Below are 16,750 nucleotides of genomic sequence, written 5' to 3'. Positions count from 1 at the left end.
CGTGGGCAGGGCTATGACGGAGCAGCCAATATGAGTGGGGTTTATTCGGGAGTACAGGCCAGGATAAGGGAAAAGGAGCCACTTGCGACATATGTACATATCTTAACTTAGTCCTCAATGATGCAGTTAAACATATTCCAGAACAGTTTTATGGCACCATAGAACGTTTGTATATTGTAAGGGCAGAAATGGATCTTTGCAGTGGAAAATCACAGATGGCATTCTTCCTCTAGTAACTTCTCATTTGGTGGGGCCTGGGTGTTGGTTTATGGTGGCTCCAACAAACATTCCAGAGATGCACTGTCCCAATTGTTGATTTTTCCCACCCCCTGCTGAGACTCTTATCTCAAACCTATGTGTCTGGTTCTCTCTCTGTGCTTTTCCAGGCCGGGGTGAAACTAGGGGCAGAGAAATGAGTGCTAAAGTGAAATATTGCATTGTAAGATGATTTCTTTGTCATGTTTGGGTTCATTTTAATGGTCTCAGTCTGAGTAGGAAAATGGTCTCAGTTCTACAGCTGTATATATTAATTAAAACATGGATTTCAGAGACCTGATAATTCTGGTCTCTGGGAGAGTGCAAAGGTATCTCTCTTTGGAGGGGGGTCACCCCAATTTTGGGTGAGAACTCCCTCCATTTAATTGTTAATGTTTGATTCTCCTCTTGAGAAACCTCGTATCTATGGGGGTAATTATTAGGCCAGATGCAGGACTAAAATGTGTACTTAAGGGTAAGGCATTCAAAGAACTGGGAGCATTCTGTCTCCAGAACTCCCTCACATCTGTGTGAGTAGCCACTTCTAAGCAGCCAGGTATGTTCATGTTCTCTAAGTGGTTTTATGTTTCACGTGGTGTTTTAGAAACTTCTACTCTTCATTTTAGACTTGTTGAATTTGTAGACTGTAGTAGGGCACTTGTACCTGTCGTAATAAATTGGTAATTCTGACCCACTGTGCCTCTTCCGAAATTCTTAACTAGAAAAGTATCTTAGGTTCCAGTGTTTCCACAGATGTCGGGCTAGAGGTAGTTTCAAGCCCCAAGTAGCCACAAGCGTAAAACTTTGGGGGAACTGGCTATTCTCAACTGGACTAGACACGCTACAGCGAACTGTTAGTTGTATTATATAGCGGTGGTTTTCCGACCAGCCTCTGCACTGGATCGAATGGTTATACGGGATCGTACCTCAGCCGGGCACCCGTCCCTGAACCAAGTCGAACTATAACAAGCTGCAAGGTCCCGTAACGGAGCTGTAAGACCTCTGAGTTAGATCCAGAATAGTTTCTGCCTGTGCCGTGGGTGTCAGTAGTGTTACTTGTATATAATACAATAGCTACTATGGTTAGAGCTAGTAGAACTACGTGTGGATCTAAAAGAACATCGTGGTAATGTGATTCCCGTCATGGAAATAAAAATAATATAAAAATACAGTTCTTTATTGAATAGAACAAAACATGGTACCAGGAGTGAAACAACTGTGAATACAGAATCTGAAGATTGAAGCGGATTGTGAACAGCGACATGATGGAAAGTTTGAAGCCACCAGCGCACCTGAAGCTGACTGGGAATGTCGACAGCAATTGGCGTGTTTTTAAGCAGCGGTTTCGTCTATATTTGGAGGCCATGGGACTGGATACAAAGCCGGATGCCAGAAAGGTAGCATTACTGCTTACAATAGCTGGTCCAGAAGCCGTCGAAGTGTACAACACTTTCGTTTTTGATGAGGAGGGTGACGGTGCAAAATTGGATAAAGTGCTGAGTAAGTTTGAGGCTCACTGTTCTCCTAAGAAAAATGAGACATACGAGAGATATGTGTTCCGTTGTAGAATGCAGCAGCAAAGTGAAAGTTTTGATAGTTTTCTGACTGACCTGAAGATAAAAGCACAGTCGTGCAATTTTGAAACACTGAGGGACTCGATGGTGAGAGACCAGATCGTGTTTGGCATTGGCGACAAAAAGGTCAGAGAAAGGCTACTAAGAGAAGCGGAGCTAACGTTAGAAGCAGCCATCAAGATTTGCCATGCAAGCGAGATGTCCCAAAAGCGTTTAAAAACATTCAGTGAAATGGGAGTTGTTAACGTGAAAGAAGACGTGGATGTTGGTGCCATCTCAAGACCTGATAATGCTCGTCACAGTGCGCACAGCAGACAGAAGATGGACTCATTCTCCTGCAAAAGATGTGGCACACAGCATACACCAAGGCAATGTCCTGCTTTTGGTAAGCAATGCAGTAACTGCCAGGGTAAGAACCATTTTGCAAAACAGTGTTTTTCAAGAAGAAATGAGAAGCAGAAAGGGAAATCTGTTAATGTTGTGGAGGACACTGATTTGAGCGACACATTTTTTGTTTGGCACGGTGAACTGTGAGGAGAAACCAGAAGATCAGATATTTGCTGTTAAAGAAGATAAATGGATAGTACCACTACACATAAATGGGACTATAATCACACTGAAATTAGATACTGGTGCAAAAGCAAATCTGATTAGCATGTCTGACATCAAAGCAATGAGAGAAAGACCAAAACTACAAAAGAAAGACACTTGCACTGAAAGATTACAATGGACAGAACATTGAGTGTTTAGGCACCTGCAGGCTGCAAGTTACAGTGAAAGACAAAATGCACCACTTACTTTTCTCAGTCGTTCCTGAAGGACTCGATTCACTGCTTGGTGATAAAGCCTGTGAAGATTTAGAGCTTGTGAAAAGAGTATATCGAATCAACACTGACGTGACAGCCTCATCTGACACTGTTGACTCAATAGTGCAGAATTTCTCAGAGGTCTTCAAAGGTTTTGGTGCACTGCCATTCACATACAAGATTCAGCTTAAGGAAAATGCACAGCCAGTTGTGCATGCTGCAAGAAGAGTTCCAGTAGCATTAAGGGACAGTCTGAAGGAAAGAACTAGAACGAATGACCACGCTTGGTGTGATAAGGAAGATTGAGGAACCAACAGACTGGGTCAACTCCATGGTCTGTGTGAAGAAAAAGAATGGAGAGTTGAGAATATGCATGGATCCGAAAGATCTCAATGAAAACATCAAGCGTGAACACTATCAGATACCCAAGCGTGAAGAGATCTACAGTGAGATGGCAGGCGCCAGATACTTCTCAAAACTGGATGCGTCACAAGGTTTTTGGCAACTCAAGCTGGACGAAAGTAGCACCAAATACTGCACTTTTAATACACCTTTTGGCAGATATTGTTTCCAAAGGTTACCTTTTGGAATTATATCCGCCTCCGAAATATTCCACAGAGCGATGGAACACATCATTGAGGGACTAGAAGGTGTGCGAGCTTATGTTGATGACATCATTGTGTGGGGATCAACACCCCAACTGCACAATCGGAGACTTACAAGAGTTCTGGAGCGAATACAAAAGTATGGGCTAAAGCTCAACAAAAGCAAATGCCAATTCGCTGTTCAGGAAACAGTTTTCCTTGGAGATAAGCTGTCAGCACAAGGCATACAACCTGATCAAGAGAAGATCAATGCGATACTCAACATGCCACGGCCAGCAGACAAGACAGGCGTACTACGCATAATGGGAATGGTGAACTTCATAGGGAAAATTTATACCCAACCTGTCAGCGAAGACATCATGCCTTCGTGACCTCCTGCACAAGGATAATGACTTCGAGTGGACAACTTCACATGAGAATGAATGGCAAAAGCTCAAAAGCACACTGACCACTGCACCTGTACTGACATTCTTCGACCCAACAAAGAGGATTAAAGTTGTCTACAGATGCATCAAAGAATGGAATTGGTGGAGTGCTTCTACAGGCTGAAGGTGAGCATTGGAAACCAGTAGCATACACATCCAGATCCATGACAGAGACTGAATGTAGATATGCTCAGATAAGAGAAAGAATGCCTGGGATTAGTGTTTGGCCTGGAAAAGTTCCACAGCTACATTTATGGCCTTCCCACCTTCCCTGTAGAGACTGACCATCGCCCACTAGTGTCCATCATTAAAAAGAATTTGAATGAGATGTCACCGAGAATACAGCGCATGATGATGAAAATGCAGAGATATGACTTTGAACTCATCTACACACCTGGGAAACACCTGATTCTGGCTGACGCACTGTCAAGAGCGCCCACAAAGAACAGTGTTAGTACGACTGAGGACGATGTTCAAGCACACGTCAACATGGTGTCTGTCACACTCCCTGTATCAGACACAAAGACCATGCAGATTGCTGAAGAAACTGCTAAAGACACAGAACTGCAACATGTCATCACGAACATGCAGAATGGATGGGCTACAGGATCCTGTCCGCAGTTCTACCACATAAGAGGTGAGCTGAGGGAGGTGAATGGACTGCTGTTAAAACAAAACAGGATTGTTATCCCACAGGACTTGAGACAGGACATTCTGCAGAGAATTCATGAAGGGCACTTGGGTGTCTAAAAATGTAAAAGAAGGGCGAGAGAGACTGTGTTCTGGCCTGGAATAAACGAAGACATTGACAAAATGATAAGCAAATGTGAAACATGCCAGACATACAGGTACAAGCAAACTAAAGAGCCCATGACTGTAACTGATGTACCAACAGCACCATGGTACAAAGTAGGGATGGACTTGTTTCATCCTAAAGGAAAGGTAGTCATTGATTATCTCTCAAATTATCCTGAAATGGCATTACTATCAAGTACTACTTCCAGCTGTGTTATAACTCATGCTAAATCAATCTTCGCCAGACATGGCATTCCACATACAGTAATGAGTGACAATGGACCATGTTTCAACAGCAAAGAGTGGCAAGACTTTGCAAAAGCTTATGGTTTTAATCATGTAACATCCAGCCCTCTATATGCACAGTCCAATGGAAAAGCTGAGAAAGGAGTCCATATTCTCAAGCAACTCCTGAAGAAGGCAGCTGACAGCAGCTCAGATCCTTACCTTGCTCTACTCAGTTACAGAGCAGGGCTGAACGATTTGGGAAAATAATCTAATTGCGATTTTTTACCAAAATATTGCGATTGCGATTCGATATGCGATTTTTTTGTATCGTCTTTTTTTCCCAACAAAACGTAATGAATGATTTAAATATGACCAACACAATATTAGATACATTTAGTGTAAAATATTCTTTCCCACATTTTACATTTTTATTTAACTGCTCATTACAGAAACAAGAACAACAAATCGGTGGCTTTGCCACTGTGCATTTAAGTAATTTAAAAAAGTAATTTTAAGTATAAACACTAGGCATGCACTTTTTAAACACTGTGTGCAAAATGTACCATCTCATTTAAATTATTTAAATTTTTTTTTTTTTTTTTTGTGACCACGTTTTTTAATCGCGAACGTTGCGGTTAGAAAATCGCGTTCTATCATATCGCGATTAAATCGCAAATGCAATTAATCGTTCAGCCCTATTACAGAGCATCACCTTTGGAGTGCGGGCTGTCACCTGGCGAGCTACTGATGAAAAGGAAACTCAGGACAACACTTCCAAGCTACTCGAAGCAAAAGAAACATCCTAAGCTGGAACAAAAGCTAAAACAACAGAAGATGATGCAAAAGACTTTCTATGACAGAACAGCTAAGCAGCTTCCACCTCTGTCAAGGAATGACTCATTCAGGATTGAAAGTCCTGAAGGATAGACAACAAAAGCCACTGTTCTTCAAGAAGTTGCTCCACAGTCCTACACAGTGAGAACCAAAGAAGGACAGATCATCAGACGGAATCGGCGCAGTCTTCTAAAAACACCAGGGACTGTTGCAGACCAAGAGCTCAGTAATGAACAAGCTGAGTCCGAATCCAGCTGTTCATCTTCTGAAAATTGCAACACAGACACATACACTGAAACTCAAGCCAGTACACACACTACAGATGAAATTGCAACAAGAAGATCTGCAAGGACAATTAGGAAACCAGAAAGACTGAATTTGTGAACACATCTAAAAAAAAAAAAGAGGTCTTTGGTTAATGAGTTTATTAGTAATGATTTTTGTGTGATGTTTAGATCAAGACTCGAGTTTAATGTTTTGTAGACCTGATAAGTTATACTGGATAGCTAATGATTTAGCATTGTGAGATATGTTGTGACTTTAATAAGTTTAGTTATTATGCTCAAAGAAAACTGACACCTATATAATGTTTATTAACCTGTTGAGTTTTCATCTAAAGAAAGGGGGATGTGGTGATTTGTAGTATTATACCTCAGACCACTAAGTGTCAGTAATGTTACTTGTATATAATAGAATAGCTACTATGGTTAAAGCTAGTAGAACTACATGTGAATCTAAAAGAACATCGTGGTAATGTGATGCTGATTGTGGATCATCAATCTGTGACATCCACCTTTGGTGAGGTGTGCACTGCCTTGCTATTGTATCTGACATACCTGTGACAGTGGCAACAGCCGAGCGATCATTTTCGAAATTAAACCTCATTAAGACGTACCTGAGGAGCAGCATGGGACAGGAGAGACTGAATGGGCTGGCTATCCTGTCCATCGAAAGCACCAGAGCCCGGGAATTGAACATTAAGGACATTGTCGAGGATTTTGCTCAACGCAAGGCTCGTCGAATGCCATTCAAATAGGTGAGTACTAATGTTTCTGATAGATTTCTCTTTGACCTGTCTACTTTACCAATACAATAGCCTCCCGAAGTAACTAATTCGACCGTAAAATCGTTATCGCCATGATCATTAAAGATATAAAGATATTACAAAGAAGCTGACAAAGTAGTTACGTTTTTCCGCTTTTTATAGCCTATATATTATTTTCTGTCAGATACATGTGGAAGATCTGAGGGAACTAACCCACCAGGGGAAGAGGATTTTGTGCCGTTCGTGTTCTGTCCCCTGTGTGAAGACCACTCAGGAGAAGAGGAAGAGGACTTTGAGTGTGAGCGGTGCCGGGCCATTCCGTGAACGCATCATGGCCAGGATGGCAAACGAAATATAATGTGTGTGTGTGTGTGTGTGTGTGTGTGTGTGTTTAATCATTTAAGTTTCTGTGTTGTTTTTATATTTTATACATAATTTAAATAATCTATTCAAATATAATCTTGTAAATATTGTTAATAAATGACTTACAACTACATTATGTGAGATGTCTGTCATTGTTAAGATCAGGGTTATCGTAAACACTAGTGGCTGTGCTCTGTATTATTATACGGTTTTTATACGTTAAGAAATGTTCCCGCTGAGAGTCAAACAAGACTTCGTTCATCGTTTCCGAAATATGTATGGTTGAATAATAAAAAATAAAAAAATGTAATAATTTTTTTTTGTTTTTTTGCGTTCACTGGGGGGGGCGTCATAATATCTTGCACCTGGGCCCATCGTTACTACGTTACGCCACTGGCCCATTGTCTATTTTCCACTTCTAGTCAAGTGAAGGCAAAGGTTAACCAGGATTTCCTAACGGAACAGGGCGAGAAACGAAATAGGTGAATTAATGTGTTAAACGATCTAGCAGACGAAGTTGTTTTCGTTATGAAAAAATCATGATGTCATTCTCATGTTCGACTTTTGTATAGGCTGATTTTAAACTCCACCTCCAGACTTTCACCCCTAAAAACTATTTAGTCAGCCATCACCTTATTCTTCACCGCAACCGCACATTTCAGTTGGTGAAGGGCACACAGAATGACACATATTTCCAAAGTGAAGAAGCAAAGGAAATATTTTCGCCGTGAGTGGAGCCAACTGTTTATTGGAAACTCAGAACTCGTTATCTTCGACAAACAGTAGGTCATCTGAGGTAAGCAGCGCTCCTGATATCACTTCTGACAGCCTGATTCTGCCAAAAATCTTGACGAAGTATTACACAGTAAAACATACCACACAATTGCTGACTGGAGAGATAAACACATAGACACTTCTACACGATTTCCGCTAAAGCTGGCCATGTAAAAACAGTAAACAGGTCGTTGTTTTTTCAATTCAGGAGGCAAACGGACTACTAATTTCTTATGCGAACTCCACCAATTCGGAGACGCCAAACATCAAAATAATCAATTATTGCTAATGAATATGACATCGTGTTAGGGCCATTGGAGGTAAACATTTCCGACGCAGAAGTTCCCAGCTCCATAATTTGTCGTCGTTTTTATTAAACCATTGCAAACGTGCAGATGAATTAAATAAAAAGTCTTTATGTTCCATGTTCTATTCTACTTACCTTATCAGTAGCTTACCCAGCTCCCACATACAGCCGTTATTTATGCACGCACACTGTCGCACTTGGAAATGTATTATTAACTGAAACATCACATCTAATTCATGTTCTGTAGACAGTCGTTTGTGAAGCTCTACTGGGACCTCCACATGGCTTTACTGGAGGGACTTCTCCAGGCCCCCGGCTCATTCACTCTGCTGGTTGCGGTGCTGTTGTTGCTGCTTGTCTGGCTTTACTCCTCCGGTGTCAGCAACCCAGAGAAAGGGAAGGAACCTCCAGGACCCAGACCACTGCCCATCCTGGGTAACCTGCTGATGCTGGATCTGAAGAGACCCTACATGACACTTTGTGAGGTGAGGGCTAATGTTGTTCTTTTGTGAAGTATATGTTCTGATTTTTTATTTATAATTTGTTCATTCCTGTTTTACTTAGAGTCCCTCTCCTGGCATTTATTAAACCCATAAAACCTCATCTCTGTTCTTCAAAATCACATAAAAAAAAATGACTGAAGGTTTAACACTTTCATTCCCTGCAGCTCTCCAAGAAGTATGGGTCTGTCTTTACCGTTTACTTTGGTCCTAAGAAAGTGGTCGTCTTAACAGGATACAAGACTGTTAAGCAAGCGCTTGTGAACCATGCAGAGGAGTTTGGGGAGAGAGATATCACCCCTTTATTTCATGATCTCAACAAAGGACACGGTAAGGCAGAGCACTGAATGATCATTTTTGAGAGTTTGACTGACTAGAAATCTGGTAGATTACACTCCTTTCATTTTAGAATTTTCCGAGGAGTATCTGAGGAGTATTTTGTCCAACAAAGGCTATTACAGACTACTTTTTATCTCACCTCTTAAAGATGCAGTCCATGATTCTGTTTTGGTTCGCAAAATGTTGTTGATATTTGTGCTCAACAGCCAATCAAATTACACTCCTCCCTTCTTACTCCTGAAGCACCGTATTGATTGGCTGGGATTGTTTATAACTCAGTGTGAGTGTTTCATCACACACATCATTTCATACAGTATGTTTGTATCCCATTTACAGAGCCATGACTATTTATGAATATCTGAGGCTTTTTTTTTAGCACAAACACTGAATAAACAACTTCAGGACTGTGAGGAGCAACTTGCTGAATTTGACAAAAAGAATATGGGATTGAAATCGTGGACTGCGCCTTTAATTCAATCAAGTGGCTTGTAAAGTAAACTAAACTTACATTGCAATAAGAGTGAAACACATATACATTAAGTATCTAAACACTTGTGTAACATGTGTCATATTACAGACACCATTTTTTGGAAGCATTTCAGGGAAATATCTACATCTCCCACTTGGGTATATCATTATATAGCCATTATATCATTTCTTGGCTATGGCTAAGAAATTATAAAAAAAAAAACATCAAAAACATGAATTTCACTCACAACCCTGTCTTAATATTATCTTTAGGGATCCTGTTTGCCAATGGAGAGAGCTGGAAGGAGATGAGGCGTTTTGCCCTCATAAATATGCGGGACTTTGGGATGGGCAAGAGAGGGAGTGAGGAAAAGATTCTAGAAGAGACTCAACGCCTTATAGAGGTGTTTGAAAAATTCGAAGGTAAGGTGAAGACTGTGAGGTGATATTTTACGTTTGATCGAATGTGATCTTGAGTTCTCAAAGAATGTACGTTTTTCTTCATTGTTAAGGCGAACCCTTTGACACGACGCAGCCGGTGAACTACGCCGTCTCCAATATCATCAGTGCTATTGTGTACGGCAACAGATTTGATTACGATGACCCCAAGTTTAAGGCCATGGTCAAACGGGCCAATGAAAACATTCAGCTTACTGGCTCTCCGTCAGTTCAGGTATTTCTTGTCCAGATTAGACTATTGTCCTGCCTCCATTGATCTCCGCTATTGAGTTTTTTCTATGGCCTTCCAGTCGACTGTGATTTGAGATGCTTCACTCTATTTACACGTCTCTCAGTTAGCAAAGCATGCAGAAAAAAACTGTGTGAAAGCTGTTAATATGCACCAGTCAAGGGGATAATATGTGCACAGATGAATGTAACAGAGCATGATACATCCCACACAGTGGAGTTTTTATCTACTCTAGTAATCAGGCTTATTCACAAAAAGAAAGGGTCAAATAGTGCTATTTATGATAAACATTTCCATTGATCTGAGTTGTGTTCTACTTGAGAAAGCATGTGCCAGAGAAACTTTGCTGTCACAGTTACTTTAGTCAATACTAAACAAGAATTACAAGTTAATGCCAGTTAATACTTCTTATGTTATATTTGTTTTTGTACTTTTGCTACCTGAGTGTAATAGGTCAGAATATGTTTCTTTCTACAGACAGATAAGTATGCGTGAAATTTGCCATGCAAATATCATTGAACATTATTGTCAATAACCTCACACACTGGAGCTTCATGCCTTAAATGTGTTCTTCTAAGACATCTGTGTAACGTGTGTTGTGTCTGTACCTGTAGCTCTACAACATGTTCCCCTGGTTAAAACCCTGGGTGAAGAACTTGAAGCAAATGTTGAAGAACTCTGAGGTGCACGTTAAGGAGATGAAGAGGATTATCAACGGCCTCCAAGAGACACTGAACCCTCAGGAGCTGCGTGGCTTTGTGGACTCGTTCCTCGTCCGCAAGCAGAGTGCCGAGGTAAGCCATCCTCCAGGCCAACACATCCAGAGACATCACCTGGCAAAGCCTGCTGCTGATTCAGACCTGGGCGAACCCAGTGAGCAGCGATAAATCCTCTCTGGGAGAGAGAGAGAGGCTTACAGCAGCCTCGATCTCTGGGAGAAAGAGGCTTACAGCAGGTTCGATGCAAGTAGGAACTTGCACAGCAGAGAGCTTTTGACCTCTTTGCAAAGAATCTTACAAAGAATCACATGATCTTGAGCCTTTGAGAGGTTTGCCAAGGTGCAAATGCTGTGTGCAGACAGACATTAAGCTCACACACGAGAACTAAATTCAAATGGAATTCATATGTATGAAACCCATAGGAGTGGTAGATGAGGAGTACAAAGATGTAATATGCAATAATGTATAACAGCAGTGTGGTATGCAGTAGTGTATGGGCTAAGTCTACACTTAAAGCTCAGAGGGATTGCTGACTGAGCACCTTGCGTTCTCGTTCTTGCAAACTTTATTTCTCACAGCAAGATCCAATCCATAAGCATGTCCATACATCCAAACTTGCATCTAATTTACATGTAACAGACCTTTGCAAATACAAATGAAGCGGTCAAAAAGCTATATGCGCTCTCCCTCTGTCAAGCAACACCTGACACCTGCATGACCTTTCCCACCTATATTGTGTGAGCCCAATTAAGGTGGAGCGCCATCTAGTGTCCCAACAAGATTAAAACATGAACCCCAAATGGCTCCTACAAGTAGTTTTATGAATGTATTGCCTAACTTGATTCAATTATAAACAGATGTGCAGTACTTTTGCAGAAGAATGCAATTCCATTAGTGGTTATGTTTCAGCAGTACATTTAAATGAGGTTTGAAGGCTTATTATTGGTTGTTCAGGACAGATGTTATATTTTTGTTTGCGCTAATTAATATTTGCTCAAAACCGATAAAGAAATGACATGACCTTTCAACCCCTTAGGAATCTGGCCAAAAAGAGTCCCTGTTCCACGAGAAGAACCTGATATGCTGCGTGACCAACCTGTTTGCAGCCGGCACAGACACCTCTGGGACCACACTGCGCTGGGCACTGCTGCTGATGGCCAAGTACCCCCATGTTCAGGGTGAGGGGGGCATTTACTAAGCCAAACCATTGTGTTTGTTAATAGGCAGCTACTTGGTATCACTTGATAAATAATCATACTTTGGAAAAATTAGGCGGATTGTATTTTAAATGCCAGGCCACTGGTAAATAAGGTGATGTTTGTTTTTGTTGATTTCACTAACATAGACAGAGTCCATGAGGAGATTGACAGGGTGATTGGTGGACGACAGCCTGCAGTTGGGGACAGGAAAAGCCTGCCCTACACTGACGCAGTGATCCACGAGATCCAGAGAGTAGCCAACATTGTGCCTTTAAGCCTTCCCCACACTACCAGCTGTGATGCTTATTTCCAGGACTTCTTCATCAAAAAGGTTTGATTTCATTGATATCATGTGAACACTATCCTACAGAAGAACATGGCTGCTGGAGATTTCAGTATATGTATGGATTGTTTTGGTTAGTTATCATAGCAACAGTTTTTACTGTCATATTCCGGTTTTAATTTAAACAAGTCAGATTATGTAAATGAGTGAAATACACAATCGATCACGACTTAGCTATACCAATTTCATTGCATCTTAGTGTGAAAATCAACACTTTCATATTTGAACTCTAAAATGAACTTAAGTAGTGTTTACTATTTACTTTATGTCCATATTGATTAATTATGCTGTCAATATGATCGATATACAGAGTAATATTTGATTGATTAATGTCTCTTGTCATTTTTGACTGACTCGTATTAGGATCTCTCCTTCTACCAAGCTGTCATTAGTTGGCAGGCCCACAGTCACAGCTCTTGCCAGACTGGGGAATGTCGGGGGGCCAGAGGTGTCCTTTGAGTGTCCTTTTGTCAAACATATGTTAAAACACATGATGCAGAGAGCTGTATGGGAACAAGCCCTTTAGACCCCAATTTATCCTTAGAGACAGCAAGTAGACATCTGTATTTTACTCTGAGGAAGAAGGTTATCAAAAAGGGGTGGTTTATATCCCCAGACATATTTCAGTGTATGCCCCCCAAACTGTCATTGGTTGTCAGGCGCTCAATCACACTTAGGTCTTGTAAGCCTGTGGGGTGTCATTCATTCTATTATAGCAAACTTTAACATGATGTACACATAACCCACATGGTCTAACGGTAACGATGCTGGCTTATTCAATCTGGTGATCTGGGTTCAATTCACAGTGTGGGCAGAATAAAGCAGGCATCAGTAGCTTGTCTTTTTTTGTTTCACAATCACACATGCAAACACACACACACACACACACACACACACACACACACACACACACACACACACACACACACACACCTTGAGCCTAGGGATGTCGCAGCTAGAGGTGTCTGGGTCATTTCGCAAACAGATGCATAAACACATTAGGTTTAACTGATGCAGGGAACTGTATGGGAACAAGGCCTTTAACCCCAAATTAGACTTGGAGCCAACAAACAGATGGCTGTATTTTACTCTGAGGAAAAAGGTTACCCCCAGAACCAGACATGCCAAGACATATTTCAGAGTTCGTCTCCACAACTGTCAATAGCCCCCCCCTTAATGACCCAAACCCCCTCAAAACAAGCAACCCCCTCGGTCTGCCACAAGAATTTACCAGCAAACTACACTGAAAAAAAATCACAGGGTGTACATTTTTTGTTTTGTTTTGTAAAGGTGGAAATTCTTTTGTTTAATATAGATTCTAAGGTTGTCCATATACAAGCACACACACACGCCCGCACACACACTTTTGATTGATATATAAAACTGTCTGCCTAGACCTTAACTCAATACAAGTTCTATGTCCCACCAGCTGACACTTTACAGAGACAGATTAGGTTGGGGGCATAGTCTTGGCATGGCAGGGGTGTGAGAATTGGCTGATAGACCTTTTGTTTAAAAAAAACAACTTGAGTAAAACAAAGCAAGGCAAAACTCCTTGATGTGGGGATTGTAAGTAATAAGAACAGTGGGTCTCAATCCAATACACACACACACAGAGACACACAGTAAGGGATGAGAAAGGTGTCAAATCCACTGTGTTAAGCAACTTTGTATACGCAACACATTCTGGGACCACTGGAATAACTTCGATAAAACCAAAAAGAAAAAACCATCTCATTAGTTGATGGTAGAAAATGGACAGAACATTTTGAAATGTATACAAAAAGGTAACCTAAATTCTGAACAAAAAGCCTTAAAATTTCAATTGAGAAAACGACAGGCTAAATCAATTACAGTAGATGCCACTATAACATTACTTAAATTGAATCCAAAATGAAAATCCCTCAAGAACAAAAAAATCATGTGGCGTAGATGGAGTGTACAATCAAATGCTGAAAAACAGCACACCTAAATTAAGAGAGGCCATCTTGAAATTATTTAATTTAATCCTGTCTCCAGGCCACTTTCCAGAACAATGGAAGGTGAGCCACATCACACCAATTCATAAAGGAGGTGACAAACTTAACCCTGACAACTATAGAGGTATCTCACAAGGCAGCAATTGCGGGGAAATTATTTTGTGGCACCTGAACAACAGAATAACACAATTATGCCATCCGTCATGCCATACTGAGTGGAAAGCTTTGCTAAAGTCTATGAAACAGCCAAATATTTTACCTTTTAAAAAAAAAAAATGTTGTACATGTTCCTCTATGAGTGTATGCGGTGTGTATATATGGTCAGTTGTTCTGTTGTTTTGAGAAAAACCTATCTGGGGTGAATTTATGATATTATTGTTCTGGATGAATTGTGTTATTCTGTTGTTTAGGTGCCACAGAATACTTTCCCTAAATTGCTGCTTTGTGAGTTATATTAAAACAAAAGTTTCCACCATTACAAAACTAAAGAAAAATGTAAACCCCGTGATTTTTTTCAGTGTAGTTTGCTGGTAAATTCTTGTTGCAGACAGAGGGGATTGCTTGTTTTGAGGGGGTTTGGGTCATTAAGGGGGGGGCTATTGACAGTTGTGGAGACGTACTCTGAAATATGTCTTGGCATGTCTGGTTCTGGGGGTAACCTTTTTCCTCAGAGTAAAATACAGCCATCTGTTTGTTGGCTCCAAGTCTAATTTGGGGTTAAAGGCCTTGTTCCCATACAGTTCCCTGCATCAGTTAAACCTAATGTGTTTATGCATCTGTTTGCGAAATGACCCAGACACCTCTAGCTGCGACATCCCCAGGCTGATAAGACTGAGGTGTGTGTGTTTGCATGTGTGATTGTGAAACAAAAAAAGACAAGCTACTGATGCCTGCTTTATTCTGCCCACACTGTGAATTGAACCCAGATCACCAGATTGAATAAGCCAGTATCGTTACCGTTAGACCATGTGGGTTATGTGTATATCATGTTAAAGTTTGCTATAATAGAATGAATGACACCCCACAGGCTTACAAGACTTAAGTGTGATTGAGCGCCTGACAACCAATGACAGTTTGGGGGGCATACACTGAAATATGTCTGGGGATATAAACCACCCTTTTTGATAACCTTCTTCCTCAGAGTAAAATACAGATGTCTACTTGCTGTCTCTAAGGATAAATTGGGGTCTAAAGGGCTTGTTCCCATACAGCTCTCTGCATCAGTTTAAAATGAATGTGTTGTGTTTTAACATATGTTTGACAAAAGGACACTCAAAGGACACCTCTGGCCCCCCGACATTCCCCAGTCTGGCAACTAATGACAGCTTGGTAGAAGGAGAGATCCTAATACGAGTCAGTCAAAAATGACAAGAGACATTAATCAATCAAATATTACTCTGTATATCGATCATATTGACAGCATAATTAATCAATATGGTCATAAAGTAAATTGTAAACACTACAAACTTATTTAAACAGTTAGTGTGTTAAGAATCCAAAAACTGTTACTAGTCTGACTGTGCTAGCAGGTCTGTCTGTGTGTGTGTGTGTGTGTTTGTGTGTTAAGCGTTCATCCTCGTGGCTCCTCCAAATTGCCATGTTCCTTCAGAAACTTGATGTGGGGGTCACGCACTTTATCCAACAACACTTTTAACACTTTTCTTTAGGTGGGAGAATAGTCATTCGGAAAAGACACACACAAAGCACACACATACTTACCATCTTTATTGACCAAGTATCCAGTCTGTTGTCTGCGAGTGATGCTGGTGGTTCCACGAGTCAGCATTTTAGTATTTGGTGACATGGCATTGAGTCGTCTTCTGAAGTGCCTGTTTTGTTTTCCTGAAAACAAAAACTTCAAGTTTCTGACTAATCCTGTGATTTATTCCCTCACGTGTTCTGCCATGATTTGGGGGTTATTTCATGTTAGTTTTGCCGTTGTTTGTAATTTTATAAAATAGTGCTTTCTTTGCATTTTTTATTTTTATTTTGAGATATTATATTTTTGTAGTACAGTTTCAAATGGGACAGTGCTAAACATGTTACTATTGTAGATCTCCATCCTTCCTGTGTAATTATTACATTAATGAACTTATTTTAATGGTTACTGTGTTAGTGATGTCTTCCTCTCTCCACCCCCTGTTCCCCCAGGGCACCGCTGTGATTCCTCTGCTCACCTCAGTCCTGAGAGACGAATCTGAATGGGAGCAGCCTTACATGTTCCACCCGGAACACTTCCTGGATGACCAGGGGCAGTTTGTCAAGAGAGACGCTTTTCTGGCATTCTCTGCAGGTATCCATTTTCATAGCTGTTCACATTAAATGTTTGTTTGTTATGAGCACAGAGTTAGGCCCAGTTAGCACGGACGCTAGATTGCCTGAATCCGGAGAGAAGTGTCTCCGGGATCGACCTTTCGTCTACACAAACAGGGAGGATTGGGTCACTGAATCTGCATACTTTTGAATCGGGGTTACAAAGTGTGCAGATTCGAATCTGTCCGCGG

The 16,750-nt window shown here is 40.9% G+C and overlaps 1 protein-coding gene across 3 annotated transcripts in view; it reads left to right on the top strand.

The window, feature by feature from the left end:
• Nucleotides 1-7,369: 7,369 nt before the first annotated feature.
• The window catches only part of LOC105905280 (cytochrome P450 2K1-like), a 40,003-nt gene continuing 30,622 nt past the window's right edge, over nucleotides 7,370-16,750 (top strand). The window contains exons 1-9 of one of the 3 annotated variants that reach the window (XM_042709666.1): nucleotides 7,370-7,726; nucleotides 8,259-8,496; nucleotides 8,679-8,841; nucleotides 9,592-9,741; nucleotides 9,831-9,991; nucleotides 10,621-10,800; nucleotides 11,762-11,903; nucleotides 12,071-12,255; nucleotides 16,398-16,539. In XM_042709666.1, the coding sequence (XP_042565600.1) occupies nucleotides 8,293-8,496; nucleotides 8,679-8,841; nucleotides 9,592-9,741; nucleotides 9,831-9,991; nucleotides 10,621-10,800; nucleotides 11,762-11,903; nucleotides 12,071-12,255; nucleotides 16,398-16,539 (1,327 nt within the window). In that variant the 5' untranslated portion in view covers nucleotides 7,370-7,726; nucleotides 8,259-8,292. Of the gene's footprint in view, nucleotides 7,727-8,249; nucleotides 8,497-8,678; nucleotides 8,842-9,591; nucleotides 9,742-9,830; nucleotides 9,992-10,620; nucleotides 10,801-11,761; nucleotides 11,904-12,070; nucleotides 12,256-16,397; nucleotides 16,540-16,750 lie in introns of all 3 variants that reach the window. The other 2 variants (XM_042709672.1, XM_031564705.2) reach the window with 2 other exon arrangements.

The sequence above is a fragment of the Clupea harengus genome, chromosome 1 (assembly GCF_900700415.2).
Source record: "Clupea harengus chromosome 1, Ch_v2.0.2, whole genome shotgun sequence".
Taxonomy (NCBI): Eukaryota; Metazoa; Chordata; class Actinopteri; order Clupeiformes; family Clupeidae; genus Clupea; species Clupea harengus.
This window is presented reverse-complemented; position numbering and strand designations above follow the sequence as displayed.